The 18340-nt window shown below is 39.9% G+C and overlaps 1 protein-coding gene across 1 annotated transcript in view; it reads right to left on the reverse strand.

Annotated features, from left to right (window-relative positions):
• Positions 1–11165: 11165 nt before the first annotated feature.
• LOC104966317 (metabotropic glutamate receptor 4-like) overlaps positions 11166–18340 on the reverse strand; it is a 21736-nt gene continuing 14561 nt past the window's right edge. Inside the window, exons 2-4 of the mRNA XM_010795504.1 lie at positions 15033–15168; positions 12152–12306; positions 11166–11197 (exon numbers count right to left, since the gene is read on the reverse strand). Of these exons, the coding sequence (XP_010793806.1) occupies positions 11166–11197; positions 12152–12306; positions 15033–15168 (323 nt within the window). The remainder of the gene's footprint in view (positions 11198–12151; positions 12307–15032; positions 15169–18340) is intronic.

Raw genomic sequence — 18340 nt, forward strand, 5'->3', positions numbered from 1 at the left:
AAGGGACTTCGATTTTTCCTCCAAATATTTCACTTCAAACTTTGGAGTGAAAGGAAATAAAACCTCTTAACCTTGCCAGTGAAATTCGTACCGACAGATGAGCTGCAATAGAAGGCACACAGTAAAGTCGCAACAATAAACCTATCCAGGATCGATTTACCTGATAACCTTGCGTTGGAGTTCAGGCTCAGTGGGTCAGGCCTCAGCTCAGCGTTCAGGCCTCAGTGGGTTCCTCACAGGCTCAGCTCAGCCGCTAGGACTCAGTAGCAATGGACACAGACTCAGCTCAGGTTCAGTAGTTTTCTCATTCAGACTCAGTGTCAGAAAATACATCAATAATCACCTATATAAAACAACTTGCATCGACTGAGGAGATGTAACGAAATGGACAGTACAAATATGAATCCAGATTGACGGACACTTCGCTCAAAACCGGATGTTAAGAACATAGTCCAACGATATGTTTATTTTGATCCGAAATACATGATGTGTAATTATAATAATAACTATTAATAAATAATGATAACATTTAGCTGGAAACTATACAGTGTTTCGGATACTAAATTTACACAAATGGAAAACTCTTTCACTAAATATAAACATACGGTTTAAAAAGCGATTTACCATTTCGAAAGGGGGCTAAAACGTGAAAATAAAAGGTATCATTATTCTACGCCCTGAAGAATAAAACTTCCTTTCGAAATCGGCCTTCAGTACCTCGTTGTCTCCGTCACATTTTTGTTGTGTTACACTAGGTTACTTGTCTATCTACTGTTTATGTAATTGTATATGATTTATCAATCGTAACCCAAAAATTGTCGGACCGGACTATTCCCGTGTTCCGCGAATTGCAACCATTACTAACATATGTCCGTTCCGTTCCCATACCGTTATTTCGTCTATGCGCTAAGTTCAACCCTCCAGACTGGTAGCTAAAGTCGGCCCCTAACGGGTGTTAAGTGAATATCACTTACAAATGTAATATGAGTTATCTCTATTCGGGGTCTTTCGTGTACCGATGAATCGGTAGTCGTTTACTGCTGTAAGACTCGGGTCCAATTCATCCGGTAACACGAAAAGGCACAATGAGCCGGACTCTAGAAATAAAACTAATCTAGTCGCATGAGATACTATCATAAGTTCTTGGTCCGGATTATTACGAGACTTGAGCTTAGGAATTCATACACACATGCCTCGGAATTAGAGCTTAAACAAAAGGTTTGCATTGCTCCCCCGTAAAACCGCGACGAGAAACGGGTTTAACAGATTCGTCTAGACACTTTCTTATCGTCGTGCTATGCCCCACAGAGACTCGTAGAGATTGAACCTTATCCGTCCCCACCTGCGGCGGTTCAAGCACTGCAGCGGAAGGCGTCCACCCGTGTACCGGTTCCGTCGTCTCATCGTAGACTGACGCTTCTCTTTTGAACGAGGGCTTAGGCTCAGGGTTCAGCCTCGGTAGTTACATGTTCAGCTTCAGGCTCAGTAGGGGCACCCACTTTTTAAGTTGGCGTCAGTCAGTAGGCACGCCGCTAGTTAAGTGAGCTCAGGCTCAGTCAGTAGCACGCGCTTTAAGTGCTTCAGGCTCACAACGCTCAGCCGCACGTTAGTCTAACGCCGCTCAAGGCTCAGGCTTCTAGATTCTTCCAGGGCTTTTAGCCGGTGAGCTCACTGAGGTAGAAGACAAAGGAGAAACCGAAGATGTATTAACTAACAAAAGCACGTCAAAATACATTGTCACGTATAGCAACATAAATTAACATAATTCTTTTCGTCCGTCACCCGCTGAGGCAGTATCCTACGTCCACCCCGTGTCCACCTAAGTAGACATGTTAAACAAAATCACGACACAAGAAGGTAATCACGTGTTCACACGGATAACTTACCCCGGGCACAAACTCGCTACACCCCCGTTCGGGGGAGGGAGGAGACGGATTAGATTTAACTTACCCAACGACATTTTCGGATGTGACCCGTACGAGTCTCATAAAAAGATAAGTTTACCACACGCCGGGTTTTTTCTTTTTTATTAGTGGTTCACCCGTATCACGACCGAAGGATGGTTGCAGTTAGAGTATTAAGTCTCTCGCCTAACCGACATTCATGTGCAACCGACGCTCTTTTTCACATCAAAAGTGGGACATCAGTTGTCTCGCCTCAGTGTCTATCTCGTCGCATATCGCTAATTTTAGTGATTTTTGCCTTTCTTTTACTTTACTCTAAACTGGCGTAGGGGCATGAAGTTCGAAACCATTCAGGTAAAATACAGTATCGAAAAAACTTAGAAAACACAAAGCGAATCCGATAACCGAGACGACCTAAGCTAACTATCGAACTGGAGCCCACTACTCACAGACACAAAAGGGAATATTAGGTTGGGGGTTCAGATAAACACAATGCAGAAATATTTTTTCGTAGGTACTTCGAATCAAAATGTGTAGGGATTCAACAAGCACGGGGGTGTGGAAATACATCCGTATATTTCTTGCGCGTAATGACCTTTGTTTTTTTTTTTTTTTTTCCTTTCACATTCCTTTACTAACGAACGTGATGGTATTTTCAAAGTAACTCGTACTTAGGCTAAATTAGGTCTAACATAAGCAGTTTATAAACTTATTTATTATCGAAATAAGTTATCGAGTGTTGAACAATACGAATCGTTTAGTTTAGTTAGTTCAAAATAAAATTTTTTAAATCGGTGTAAAAATTTTGCTACAAAACCAGGCCGGTCACGACATCGTATATGTTAAGCGAATCGTCATTCTCTGTGATATCCGTCATTTATGTTGGCGTGTCAAACACGTCTTTACGTCACTACTCGTTATGCTGGTGGAGAAAGGAACCTGGGAGTTTTTTGTAGCATTTTTCCTTTTTTGAAGGCCTCTTTTTGGCGTCGCACAATTTCCCCTTGTACCGTCTTTTGGACGTCCCTTCGTGTCTCCTCCCTAAGGAGAGGGTCCTCGCCTGTCTGCACGTTATCTACGGCACACATTCTAGCTTTTTTCTATTAGTAAAATGTCGCATCCATGCTAGGGCTTTACAAACCTATCCCCCTGTGTGCCTTGGCAGTCTCAAAATTCTGCCCCACGATGCCTTGCAGCCGCAGCATTTGCGTCACACAACAGTCTGTGTTCACGGACAGAAACGATTATGACGGAGAAATTATATCATGAAAGTTACGGTGCTTATTAAGCATTTTAAAACGTGGTAAGTTGCCAAAGTGCTTTGTTTTGAACGTTCATCAGTATTATAATCAAAAAGAGAAATATGAACGTTAGTTTTTACTGAAATGATCAAATAAAGTCAACATTTCACTGAGCTGTGTGGGGTTTGTTCAACTTTTAAAAGATGTTTAAATGGTGATGTACACAGTGATAGATGTTAAGGACTAACGTTAATAAATACATTTGTATTTTTTTTTAAGATATTTTCATACAATCATACGTATTGGGATCATTTGTATTAATGTGGACCGGAGGGAGAGGGTGACGAACATAAATTTCACTTTCCTTTTTGATTTAAATTACAACTTTGGTCATGAAGAATATGTTTCTCTGTTGTCCACGTTCATAAAGCATAAAACAACAGCATCAGAGCATGGTGCAGAGTCTCCAGATGAGTTTACAGTAGTCCCTCGTTATTATTAAACATCCATGTAGTCCGTTGTTCCATAGTTTCACCACAGCAGCTGACGCACACAATGACGTCCGCTGGCGCATCATAAACACGTCAGATAGTGAAAGTGCATTCGGATTCTCTAAAGTACCGCAGTCTCTTCTCCTAAGTCCTTTTGAATTCTCCTATCCACTATCCCTTAACCCCGTGACGTTTCCCTCAGAGGTCAAGGAATAGGAGATAGGGTTAGAACTTAGGAGCTGATTTTTGGATTATCGGAACGCAACCTTGGTCTCGGACTCGAAAAGTGGGGACTCGAGAGTGACTTGGACTCGTGAATTGGTGACTTGACTACAACACTGGGGTAAAATATTAAGATGTGATTTTAGTCAGTGTAGGTAAAATTGTAGTTTGACGAAGGCAGACGCACTTCACAATAACGTCACTCAGTGCAGTGTAATCCTCTTGGCACTGCACTCTCTTTTCCTATGTCCTGATGACTATTCAACTGAAACCAAATATATTCACTCTGCCGTAGAACCTACCTGATACGTGTTGTCAAAGCTGTCATACATGAACCGGGTGATCAGAGACGTCTTTCCAACTGCAAACAAGAAAAAGACAGAGTGCGTTAAATGAGAGACAAGAGGCTTCCACTGTTAAACACTCAATAAGTGTCACAGCAGGTTTGGTGATTATGGTTTCAATCAGGTCTATCTGTAATTAACATGCTGCTGCTGCTACTGCCATTATGTTTGTTCCAAAAACAACTGCATTTCCCATTTTATATTTCCAATGGACACGGTAATGACATGCAAAAATGCAAATTTCACATTTTCCTTTTTATTGAACTATAGGAAACATGATAGGGAAGTCAGCCATCTAAAAAAAGACCATCTTAAAGCTCATCTATTATGCTATATTAGAACAATATATTATAGGGACATATCTATCCAAAAAATGACCCTTAAGTGTTCTGCTCAAAATACCAAACAGATCACCCATTGTAGCATGCCTCATACCCCTCTATTTCAGCCCTGTTACTAAAGTGCTGATTCTGGGTCTGGCCCTTTAAATGTAACCAAGCTGCTGCTGGCCATGCCCCTTTGGAGCTGCTGCTGGCCACGCCCCTGAAACTCAGATAAACGCTGCCGTGATTAAACGCCATATCATGTTCCAAAACACATCAAGCATTATTTCTGAAAAAGTATGGAGCTCAAACGCTTTCTCTCTCACAAGTTTACCACAAGGACAGTACCTTTTTATATCTGGCTTCTTTACACATACTCTCTCCAGTACAGCGTTAGCTCTGAGCGTTAGCGATACGCTTGCTAATGTAAACACAGACCATATTACTTCCAAAACACGTCGCGCATTGTTTCTGATACAGCACATAGCTTGACATGTTCTTTTTTTTTTTTTTTTTAAATCTTTTTATTGGCTTTTTGACAGACATCACAGTTGCAATACATTAGGTACACACGTAGAGAAGATGGTCTGTAGGAAGACTAAATAGTTACCCCACCCCCCCCACCCTCGCTCACCCCTATGGGCTATGATCACATTATAAACAAGACATCAATCAAAAAGTTACAAAACACCAACATAAAAAAAATAATAATAATAAAAAAAATAAAAGGGGATAAAAATGACATGAAATACGAAGACCAATAACTGAAAATTACATAAAAATACAGATGCTTCTTCATGTTATTAGTCAGTAAAAATAAATACCAGGGAAATAATGGTACTGCAAGTTACATGAGGAAACAGAGAAGACAAACAAAGCAATGGTCAATATATTAGGGAGATAAGGAAAGGGGGAAGTGAAGGTCTCTTAGAGGGTTAAAGGCCCAGTGAAGTGTGCACCTGTGCATGATCTGTTATGCTAATATGTATAGTAATGACCAAAATTGTCTATTGAACCCATATCAAAAGATGTTGGAATAGCAATGAATTTGACGAGTTTTGAATTTGCCGCCTGGAAATCTGCAGTTGACCTCCGCCTTCGTGGGCGTGGCTTGCGAAATTCAAAACTCGTCAAATTCATTGCTATTCCAACATCTTTTGATATGGNGTATGACGCTCTGCGCTGTCAGTACGCTTGTCCATATTTGTGATTGGTCGAATGCTCCAAATGCCACCCCTTTCATGTGAATTCGCTAACCCTACACGTGCGAACCCTAACCCGAACCTAACAAGATAGGGCAAAGCTGGCTTGAGTTAACGAGTTGATAGCCAGCGTCGTAGGACAGTTTAGCGAGAGCGCGTTTGTTTTGGATTAGGTAAGCCGGGTAACTCAAACATATCCAGGTTATGTTGAACCGGCTTCGTAGTACAGGCCTCTGATAACGCTGGCGCTGGATTATAGCCGTTTGCCGTTTATGTGTCCTATTTCTCATAAATGCAACAGGCCAAACAAATATAAGAGATTCAAAATGCTTCGAAGTACATTTGTATTATTTATACCTTATTTCTTTCACCTCGCCACATTCGTTGTTTTGAATCCAGGCACATGCACACACAAACCAAAAAACAAAACATACTCAAAAGCAAACATGCCCACAGAGTAATTCAGTTCTAGCTAAAGGCTTACTTTGTTTTGATCCCGTCAGTTTTATTTGAATGTGAGTGTGACAAATCCCTATGCTCAGGTCCTGTCTCACACTGGGACAAACAGAAAGAGACCGGATGTTTTTACCAAGGACAATTTATCCAATGAACATAAAGGTGATGGGATTAAACATGTTCAGTCAAACCTGTTTAGGGGTTTGAATCTAATGGAGCTGCTTGTCAACTAGGAATGCTTACAAGTGGGTTAACCTGAGGCCCAGCACAATGGGACACCTGCTTAATAAGGAAACATGAAAAGCTGCTTTAGCAGCAGGAGCTCGCTGCCTTTGTTCCTGTTGAACCCTGGGCATTCTTTGAGCAGGATCAATATTTGATTCTTGCGCCTGTCAGCAAATACAATTAATTTGTCAGCTGTCTTGGCGCTGTGTCAGGAAATGTTTGACTGTGACCCCCAGGCTCAGTGGGAGCGTGGTATGAAGGAGGGTATATAAATGTTCAGGCAACAAAAAGGGGCCACAGTCCGTCTGCCTGAGAGACTGTCACACACACACACACACAAACACACACACAAACACACACAAACACACACACACACACACCAGCAGAGACAAGGTAAGACAGAAGACTCACTCTGAAAATATTCACCATAGTGTGTTACAATGTACTGTAAGTCGTTGTTTTGATGTGTGTTTTTGGGAAACAAGGTATTTTTAAAGACCTGTTTTTTTACTAATGCTTGATTTAAAAAAAAAAAAAGAATAAATATCCTAAATGTGACACTTGGGCCTGTGGTCACACAGAGAAAAATGTCAAACGTTTAACTGCAATGATTGATTTTTTGTTGTTGACTAAATATCCCTACATTTCTTCATAACTTAAAGACATTTAGTTACAAGGACAGATACAGCAATACTACTGGCTGGCCGAGAACTCAATGCTCCATAGTTTCTCTTTTTTATCTGGACTTCTAACTTCTCACTGTACATTTTATATTTAACTTTAATTTAATATGTCATTCTTGCACACTAAATGTAAATAATATCCCAATTTGATATGATGTTAGCTGTTATTTAGCCTGTCAATAGTGTTTTATTCATCAGATAATTTACATATTTCTATAGTCAACTTCTACATTTTCACTCTTTTAGTTCTGCTTTATCTTCTAATTTGAGATGTTTATTGTATAATTGTTTATTTTCTATTCTTTTTTATTTCTAATTATCTGCGATACTTATTTTACATGCTGATGCAACAAAAACATTGACCGATTTGTGATTAATAAAGTATATCTTATCTTATAACAGTAATTTATCTCTCTAAACTAAATATCTTTAGGTTTTAGACGAAAGGCATTTGAAAACATTACCTTCTTCCTCTGCTGTAATAGGCCTTTTTTATTTATGAATTCTTTTTGGTTACCTGTTGTTTAAAGTGTAGTGCCTGTGCCCTGCTGTTGCGCAGTGCAATGTTCGTATTTCTATTTTCTATTAAAAGTTTACTAACATGTACAAATTGTACATCTTGACACAAAATCACTGTTCTTGTTTATTACATTTCTTTGTGCACGCTATTTTTCAGAACATGTATTAGTTATACTTTTAAAATATGGTGGGGACAACATTGGCAGTATTCTGTTTGTGCAGTTATATTCAAACAAAGTCAAGATCTTTTAGACAGTCCTCTGCAGTATCAATAATGTCTTTTCTGATTGTCCAACAGATGAATCTCCCCGCTGTTCTCTCCTTACTGCTGGTCGTCTCCACTGTCCAGGCCTTCCAGTATACAGAGCTCGCTCAGTTCATAGACAGCCATCAGGAAGAATATGTGGAGGTACAGTATCATTCTCCTTCTTTGAGTAATACCTAAAGACTCAATTCTGATTAGGGTTAGGGTTAGGGCTGTAGTTTTGCTATAGCATCCGTCATGAGAGGGTCACTCTTGCTGAGCTTTTTCCTGATGGAGATTTTGTTTTATGGTTGGGGGTAAAGCCAAGCCAATTCAGGCAAATATGTGATCTGTGGTATTGGGCTATATCAAAAACAGACTAAACTATGAGTTCATTGTAGCTTTACTGTAACTGTAGCTTTTTGAATTGAACTCAAGGAATCTAGGTAAATGTAGGTTTAAAAAGAATAACGTGGTTGGGTCATTCCTAGCATTCGGTGCCATTTCAGCTAGGGTATTCAAAAAAAAAGAAAATGTCCATGTTTTTTTTTAAATTTAATCTGAATGAAAAATATTTTGGTCAAGCTCAGGATATTATGCTTAAAAATTATAATTTTTTACCATCCCCAGTTACTGTGTGTGCACCTTGTTACTGTGAAAAATAGTAACAGGGTGGCCGGTAACANCGACCAATCACAAATATGGACAAGCGTACTGACAGCGCAGAGCGTCATACTTCCTGAATGAAAAGTCAACTATAATATTAGACATATGAAGAAGTTAAACTTTAAACATCCATGACTTAAACACTTTTACAGGATAAAAGCTAGCTGCACCTGCAAGGTGAATACAGCTGGTAAAAGAAAAAGTGTTTGAATGTGTACATTAACAGGTTTATGATTTCACTGCCCCCCATCTAAGACACGAGTGGATCTGACTTTAATTACATTTGACTTGAGTGTTTCGTCAACTTAATGTGTTGCTTAAAATAATACTTCGGCATACAGTATGCAGCTGTAAGTGTTGCACGGCCAGATACGGCTCAAGAAGCTGACTCAGATAAGGACATACTGTATATGATACATTATGATGTGATATGAATGATAATGGGACACATCGACGTCTGCACTCACTGTCCCGCGGACTGTACGTAATGTTACTATGATCCTACTTATGTTAACTTGTGACAGATATTTAAAGGGGACCTATCATGCAAAAATGCACTTTTGTACGTCTTTTATACATGAATATGTGTCCCCGGTGTGTCAGGGAACTCACCAAGTGTCAGAAAACACAACCCTCTCTCTTTTCCTCCATACCAAAATCTATAAAAACGGGGCTGCAACGGATCTGATACAGATTTGAAAATTCTCTGACGTCAGAAACGAGGAGCTCCGCCTATATGGGCAACTCTCCACCTATCAGGAGGAGACAGCCGCGGCCATTGCAGTTCGAAAGCGCTGGAGACGCTGTAGTACATATGCCAGGCCTGTAGGTGGCACTGTAGTCTGCCACAAAAGCAGCAAAGAAGGCTTCTCACAGAATCAGCCCTTGTAAAAACAGGGCTAAAATCAGGGCTAAAAAAGAGCAAATAGAGCGAAATGAGGCATGGCTAAAATGCATGATCTGTTTGGTGTTTTGAAAAAAAAAATTTGCAGACATGTTTTGTATAGGTATGGCCCTACAATATATTATTCAAATATAGCATGATAGGTCCACATTAAGTAAGCTTTCTTAACACTAATGTTATAATAGTCAGATTGCTCTAAAGATGGGAGGTGATATTCTATTAATTTTCACGTTCACAGTCGGTGATTTTTGCCGGCCATCTTTCCTGCAACGGCAGTTTTTCTGTATTTCCTTTCTCCTGTAATATGACTTGATAGCTTTAAACTCCGCACACAGAGCTCTGATTGGTCAGCAGGCGGTGCTTTCACAGAGTTGATCTCTTATGCTGGAACCTAACCTGCTCTGGACCAGGCTAGCCTTTCAGCATAAGTTACCATGGAGATCTAACCCGCTAAGAAGTGACAGCGTCGAAGGACCTCTGGTCAGCCTCGCAACATTTTAAGAATTATGTAGGTCTGTATTATTTATTTACACTGCCCTTCCAAAAAAATTGTCACCAATTGGATTTAATTAAGCAAATCTGTAAGAGCCTTCCATTGGATAATTACTGCAGTGCTTAATGTGTTTCAGCTTGCAATAAGTTATTTAACCCCAGCTTCTAATTTCTTAAACAACCATGTCGGAAGACATATCCTGCGGTCGTAGAAAGGATGTTTCAGAAGGGTCAAATGATTGGCCTACATCAACAAAGAAACAACTAAGGAGATTCCCAAAACTACTAACATTGGGTTAAGAACTGTCCAACGCATTATTAAAACCAAATCAATTAATCCAGATGTACCCTGTTCCAGCATGATGGGCACATAAGTGTAAGAAGAGAGGTGGATGAAGTGATGCACCCATCATGCCTAGCGCCTATACAAGCCTTGAGGGGCAGTGCTATGATCTGGGGGTGCTGCAGTTGGTCAGGTCTAGGTTCAGCAACGTTATGTTCCCAAATAATGAGGTCAGCTGACCACCTGAATATACTGAATGACCAGGTCTTTCCATGAATGGAGTTTCTCTTCCCTGATGGCACGGACATATTCAAAATGGCAATGCCAGGATTCATCTGGCTCACATTGAGTGCTTAAGTAAGCATGAGATTTGCTTCACACACATGGAGTGGCCCCCACAGAGTACAGCCCTCAGCCCCATTGAGAATCTTTGGGATGTGCTGGAGAAGACTCTGTGCGACTTTCCCATCATCAATACAAGATCTTGGCGGAGAATTCATGCAACTCTTGACGGAAACAAATGTTGTGACATTTCAGAAGCTTATCGAAACGATGCCACGGTGACTGGGTGCCGGTCTCAAAGCTAAAGCGGTCCAACAAAACATCAGTGTGCAACTTTTTTTTTGGGACGGGCAGTGTAGTTAGATGTGATATAACCCTGTAACTACAAGCCTCACAAGCAACCACACATCCTAAGGGTAATGCTGTTTATTTGTTTAACATCATACACAGACACATTTTAAACCAACTTTAATTTACTAGATTGAGTGCAAGCAATCTGTTGTAATTTAGTGATTATTAATTGTGTGTTGTGTTAACCCAAGTTTTGTCAGTATCTTGCAGATCACCTGCCCTTGTAGATGTGCCTGGTTCATTGGACTGTGCCATTCCCTTTAAACTTGAGGGGTGTTTAAAGAAGCCACTTCACCTAAGCCACCCATCTTTAGAGTCTTCTCTCCCCTGACCTCAGATGGACTGGGCAGCATTGCTATAAATTCCTGCAGTGTGGAAAGGAGCAGGGGTCTAAACCAGGAAGGAAAAAGAAGGAAAGAGAACATTTGTCAAGTAATAGTGATAATAAAGACAACAAAGAAAAAACATACTTGGCTGGTATAAAACTGACTGGGAGCAATATGGCTGGACTTCTGTCTGACAAGCATGATATGGCAGGTTCGATCATGGACAAACTGGGCGATGTACATTTAGTTGATTAGTGGATTGATCATTGTGGAGTGTGTCACAATTAGTTGATTAGTGGATTGATCATTGTGGAGTGTGTCACAAGCAAAGCAAAAGAAAGCATTAAGATTAATAACATTGGAGGAATACCAAAGGTCGAGCTTCAAATTATTTAATAGAGCTCCAGCAAAAGATTAGTACCGGACTCACTTTATGGCAGTAGATTAAAATAGTGATCCTGCTGCTGCACAATGTATTACTGAATCGCAGCAGTTTGAATTTATTTCGGATATACTTTTTGTTATATTCCATGGAATGCTCTTAACATCCCGATAGCAATGAATATATTAAATGCTTTGACAAAAAATCCATACCAAAATGTCATCTGTGGAAGCCGTGGTACTGTAAAAAGCAAGACCAATCATCTGAGCCGGCCCGGCTAAAATATCTGGATGGCCTACCTGCCTGTCAGCCTTCCATCTGTGCACAAGCTTATCTCGTGCCCTCATTGGTCATGTGCGCGTTCGTGTGTGTTGGAGGAGGGGCTCTGTAAGGAAGTGGCAGGTTTTTTTCCGGCTGTGTATTTTCAAATTCTAGCGCACTCGAGCTGGTTTCTCCAAAATTACCTACCCCACCTTTAATACATAAATAATCTCTCAAAACAAATTATGTATGTAAAGAAATGTGTTCATTGGAAACCAACATACACTACAACAAGCAGACAAGAGGCAGAAGCATGGCAGAAGTATTGCTAGCGTTTGAGTAATGTATACCTTTTATGGATTGCCGTTTGGGGAGGATAGTGACGGCTCCTTCGGCCATCTCTTCCTGGTTCAATATGGGGGAGATTTTGGAGCCCCAGCTGTCTGAACCTACCCAGATGAAATGGCCGGTTTGATTCGCCTTTTTCGCTGCTTGGAGGAGCCGCCTTTTGAGAGACACATGAGAACAGTTTAATAGTCACATTTAATGTTGAGTTTAAAAGGCTTTCGTGAATTTCTGTATTAAAAAGAAAATGCAATGTCAAAAGGCTCTTTAAATGCATCATTATGAATAAGTGCGGTGTCATATAGGTTATCCCATAACTAGAGTTTTCTATTCTGAGTCTTGCCAAAGTTGCATTGAGGCACAAGTAGAATTGTAAAGCCACTACAGAGACACTTTGCATTTCCAGTGCGGAGTATTTCTTCCTTACTGTGGCAGAATGACACCCCTGCCACATTTGTCCAGGCTTGTTGCCAATGGAAGTAAGTTTGGGGAGCTGTAAAAAAAAAACTGCAGGCGAGCTCGGCTGTAGCAGCGGAGGGATAATATATCAGGAAAGCTTGAGCACAGCAACATAAAATTTAAACACAGCCACCTAGACGGGGAGGCATTACCACCCCTCGTATTTTCCCAAAGATGCTGGAACCAAGAAAAAAATCACATTAAGCATCTTACTGTATTTTAAACCGCTTTTTTTATATTGAACATGCAGTCTTAACATCCCTCAGTGTTGCAGTTGTATTAGGAAGGATGCCATACCAAATATAAAAGGTATGCCTGCTACATATTTCTAGTAATAGTCCAATGTGGAGTGGATGAGCAAAGAGTAATCTAATTAACTTTATGTCTTCTAACCTTAGTTTTATCACCACAGGGACATTTGTTTGATTGGTAATGATTTTGAGTCTTGGCTCCAGAAATCTAGTGAAATGAGCATTTCTTGAGATGTACTTATGTTCTCCATGTAGGAAAAATGAGAAACATAAATGTTCTTACTGTCAGGAGATTACATAACAGAGAAATGACTCCACAGGCTGATAAGTCTACAGTGAAGGTGCTGTTTGAGGTTGTGGATGGGCATGTTCCCGTCAACTTCAACCGCTCATATTCACTTTCCAACTCCCAATAAAGATAAACCCGAGGCCTATTTCCTCATGTTTTTGTATCTTAGCGAACACTTATCTGAAATTGGTCCGAGAATGCAAAAGGTGGCAGCAGCTAAACAGACTGCAATGTAATCACTCCATGCAATTCCTCACGGCAACTTATGTCTGCTATAAGAGGTTATTTGTTGCCGCTGACAGGCTCAGATTGTCAAAATAAGTGTCCGACAACATTATGGAAATGACTCAATATATATAACGTTTGTCTTTACCTTAAGCTTGATCCAGTAGTTTGTTATGACTTGTTGCCGAGAGTGAGTTTAAGTTGGATTAAAAATACCAATTGTGCTTATGTGAATGAGACATACATTATGTTTTTATCATTAAGTAATCAGGGTTTTTAATGTTTACGTGATTGAAGTGCACAGTACAAGATTATTTAATTAAATGTACTCCTATTTATTTATATGAAGCCATGTTTTTTTCTCAATAACAACCAAGGACAAACCAATCTACCAGAGATTATAAAAACGAAGCACTCATTTTCCTTTGTTTAAGAGGCTGAGATGAGGAGGTATATTTCTATTTAGTTCAACACTATAGGGCTCCCTCCAAACAGCTCATACTTTCTGTGTAGACAGTTTTGGATTCTTAATAAGCTGCTGCCAGCTCTCACTGACTGGGTTCAAGGATAAAGCAGGCATGCAGCCCTGAAATCCCCCTGGCTTTTTGTAATTACTATATATCCACACTATTACCCCTTATCAGGACTGGATTAAGTCAATGAGCACTGGGGCTTCTGCCCTGGACATCATCAAGAGACCACCCCAAATCACTGCCCACTTCCACCAGGAATACACTGGCCTACTAACTGGACTGTGTGTGTTGATTCAGCCTACAGCTAATTAACTAGTTCTTAATGCAGTCTTAATATTAGAGAATTCATTTGAATTGATACATTTGTGTCCCCACAAGGAATGCTGAGTCACTGGTAATGTACTTTCATAATAGTGTGGTCAGAATAGATAGGGACACCAGACTAAATGTCAGAGCTTTCAGTTGGATAGAACAAGAGAGTGGACTCAATAATTAGAATTTAATGCCCCTCAATACGACACCATGATATCACATGACCTCAAACATGACCTTGGAGTGCAGTTAAACCCTCACTTATAAAGTCTCAGTAGATTCACCTATTGATAAATGTGTTTTATGTTAACTTAACCAGCTCTGTCAAATAAATGGCTTAATAATGCACTGTTTCCATCCAAAGGTACACTTTTTAAGGTAGCATGAAGTGGAAAATCCTCAAAGAAGTCCTTAGAAATGTACAGTTTCTCAACTGTGAAGTTATTCCGCAGGGCTACAATTTGTCTACTATCTACCTGTTACAACATCCTAGGAGACAATCATTTAGAAAATGTGATTACAGCCAAATAGAATCATATTTGCCATTTTAACTCAGGTAGCAGCAGAGATTAAATAGACTTTTCACAAGGAAAATGCTATTTAATTCCTACTGATACAGATAACGAGTTCAAACAGGTGCCATTAATACAGTTAACAATTGGAGGACAGAGGAGGCTGGTAAAAACATTTCTTAACAACATTTATCACAAGAGACATTAGCCGATTTTTTAAAAACTCTTAAACCGCTCTCCCTTAATGTTTCCTCACAACTTATCGAACACAAAGTGTGATGTAAATGTTATAAAGGGAGTATCAAGCAGTGGTTTCGACAAGTTGAGTTAAAAGTTCTATAATTGAAAGCAGGGAAGATACTCACCGGATGTCGTCCTCGTTGGCAAAGATAATGACCACTCTGGCGTTAGGGTTCTCACTCAGCCGGCGAATGATCTTGTCAAACTCTCCAGGTCTCGGTTCTCGGGGTATTTTCACAGACTGAGAAATGCACAGACCACCTAATTGGGAGACAAAAGAAGATTCAAGATCAAAAACAACAACCTTATCTTCTTTAAATCATCTGAACGGATCTCATTAGCTGACATAATATCAAATGCATATTAATGCTGCAGATTCCTGTGTGTCTTTCATCAATCTCTCTGGATCACGAAGAAATATACGTTGGATTTTTCTTCTTCTTTCTTTTAACCCGCACAAATCTTTTCCAGTTCTCTGGACTTTTTTTATGATATCTACACAGGTGCAATATTTCAGAGCAAGAGAAATGCAAGGTATTAAAATAAATCTTTCCCTGGACCACAAGAGGCAACTTTGAGACGTGGAGACCCATCAATTCTGTTTATGGTCCTGCCAGGCAGACCAGGGGAATTTGGTAGCATTTGAAAGTACATAAATTGTGTAATTGAAAACTGGTTCCATTTGTTCAGAGTCATTTTTCTTATTACACGGGTTATTTCATTTAGGTCAAAGTAAAAACCCTGGTTTACTCAATCTCTGCCTGAAGACTGAGCTATTTTTACGAGAGAAACAGAGAAGAAACTGTTCTGTCTGCTGCCGTCTGGCAGGCACTACCGCAGCATCCGGACTAAAACCACCAGAGTCAGGGACAGTTTCATCCCACAGGCAATAAGACTGTTAAACACCTGAACTGTTGAAACAACATCCACAATATTCATCTGGCTGCTACTTAAAAAATATTTATCTATTTACCTAATATATCATATTTCAATGACTTGCATGGACTCTTATTGCACTATTTCACTATTTTTCTTCTTGTATTTACTATTTACTTGCACTATATTTTTCTGTACATCTGTGTTTTGTGTTGCACTGTTAGAGAAGCCTGTGACACAAGATTTTCATCGACATAACTACACTGTAGCTAGGTTCGTTTGACAAATAAAGAACCTTGAACCTTGAGAAACATGAAAAAAATTACTTACATTTCTAATTAAAGTGTGCAAACACATAACTTACAGTATTTTCCACATTGCTTGGTTTAGTTAAGCTTGTTAGGCAGCAGCCAGAACAATATCTACAGTAATTCCCCACAGATTAGTTTAAACAGAGCCCTCAGCCTTTTAGAAATGCTCTGGTATTGAACGAGAGGTTAAAAGCAGCAGAGGACGTCCCCTGGTTACCAACAAGCAAAGGCTTTTTAATTCCCAATGCAACATTTCAGGATAACTGTTTTGTCGCCCTGCCAAAATGCCACAGAGAGAATGCGCATGCTAATGAATTTCCCTTTCGTGACCCGGTACAAAGCCAGCCCGATGAACAATCAATGCAGAATAATACCCTCTAGTCCAGTCCATGGCAGCCACACTCACACCATCAAACAAAGCCTGCCCCAGCACAGATACTAATGGGTTAAGAAACTGGAAATATGAGTAAAGAATACTAGAGGATGCCATTAAATTAACATTGGTGTAGGGCTCATGGGTGCAAGAAGTCACTTCCTGTTAAGTCAGCGAAGGCTTCAGTCAGTAGCATACAACATTGTTCTGATTGTGGAGGAATTTAATGATGTTTTCTTTCTCTCTAAACCCGTGCTTTCGCTATTCTACTGTGGCTGTATTTTATTTCCTTCAGAATAGACGCGTGTGTAGGTTTCCTGAAGTGATGCATGTCACAGTTTTGCCTGATACATTCAGTCGGCTAGTTAATGGATCAGCAGTTCCTTCACTGGAGGAAAAGTCTAATGCCTTTGTGTGTGCTGGTCCATGTCTTGCTGTTGGGGCTGTTTCCTGCTGCAATCAGGCAATACTGTTTCCATTCCAGCAGCATCCAACCTTTTATTTACTTGTTTTTCCCGTTCCTTAAACCCAACTTTAATATCCTAGTTAACTCTATTTTAACTATTGCAACATGTCATACTTAACAAACGGCTCATGTTTTTTTAAGTTTGACCTGAGAGTGATATATTAAGCTGGAGATAAGTAAGTTTAATGGAAGAGCATAATACTTTATATACTGTAGGTGTCTTGATTATGAATATTCAACTTTGTATGATACATTTATTTACTCTTTTAATTCACATTGGAGGCATCATTTCGATGTGATACAATAAAACACAATATACTTTAATGTTCCCGTAAGAAAATGTGTTCTGGGCTCCGTCCTGCAGTTCAACAGAAAATGAAAATCCTACATACTACATATACACCATAAAAAACAATAACATCTTACCACATGAATTATTTACATAAAGTATGCACAGGTGGCACATTCACATATCGACAGACACCTACTGATAATGGCGACCTACTCACTTGTATCCCAAGTTCATGATGTTCTCATGTTCCCCTTATTGTATTGCACTTACTAAAGTATGTTTTAACATCTGGTGATTTAAAAAAAAACTAAACAACAGGTTAAAGTATACAAGTAAAGCATTTCTTAGTGTGTCCTTTTCTACAAACCACATGCTTCAGATTGTTCAGGCTTTATTTAAACTGAAGCAGAGGTTTATTTGTCTGCCTCTCTGTGTCATTACACCTACACTACCCAGAGAGGCACATGGGAAATTTAGCAGCAGCAGCTCTCTGCTCTCGGAGACTCTATCAATCATTAGATTCTATGTCTTTGCCTCGCTGATACTTCAGTCCCACATTCCCCCAACATCTGCTGTGTAGAAGCAGAGCACTCATCCCTTGCTTTCCTTCTCTTCTCACATCACCAGCAGCAGAGGGAAAGAGCAGGAGGAGGAGCGGGGGGGATAAGAGCCCAGCCTTGGGGAGTTGATGCACACTGAACAAGACCCTCCACGGGCCCAGTGTTGTTACTCTGTTAGTTGAATGGTAGACACCAACATTTGTTTTATTGCTAACACTAGCCATTCGTCCATGCACCTGTCCATCCTTTGCTCTCTAAGTAGAGGATGGTCAAAGACACGGTCCCTTGAATCGAGGACCCCGATTCAAACTCCGTGACAGGAAGCAGCTACTAAACAAGACTCTCATCGCTACCTGCAGCAAATATGAATTTCTCTTTTTCTATTTGAAGCATACTCTTAAATTCCCCACATTTATGTTACAATGTCACACCTTTATTCTTGTCAATACACAAACATGCATACACATACATACATACAGTTCACACACACACACACACACACACACACACACACACACACACACACACATACCTAAAATACATAATAGTATTTGA

This window comes from Notothenia coriiceps, unplaced genomic scaffold (assembly GCF_000735185.1).
Source record: "Notothenia coriiceps isolate Sejong01 unplaced genomic scaffold, NC01 NC01_scaffold00037246, whole genome shotgun sequence".
Taxonomy (NCBI): domain Eukaryota; kingdom Metazoa; phylum Chordata; class Actinopteri; order Perciformes; family Nototheniidae; genus Notothenia; species Notothenia coriiceps.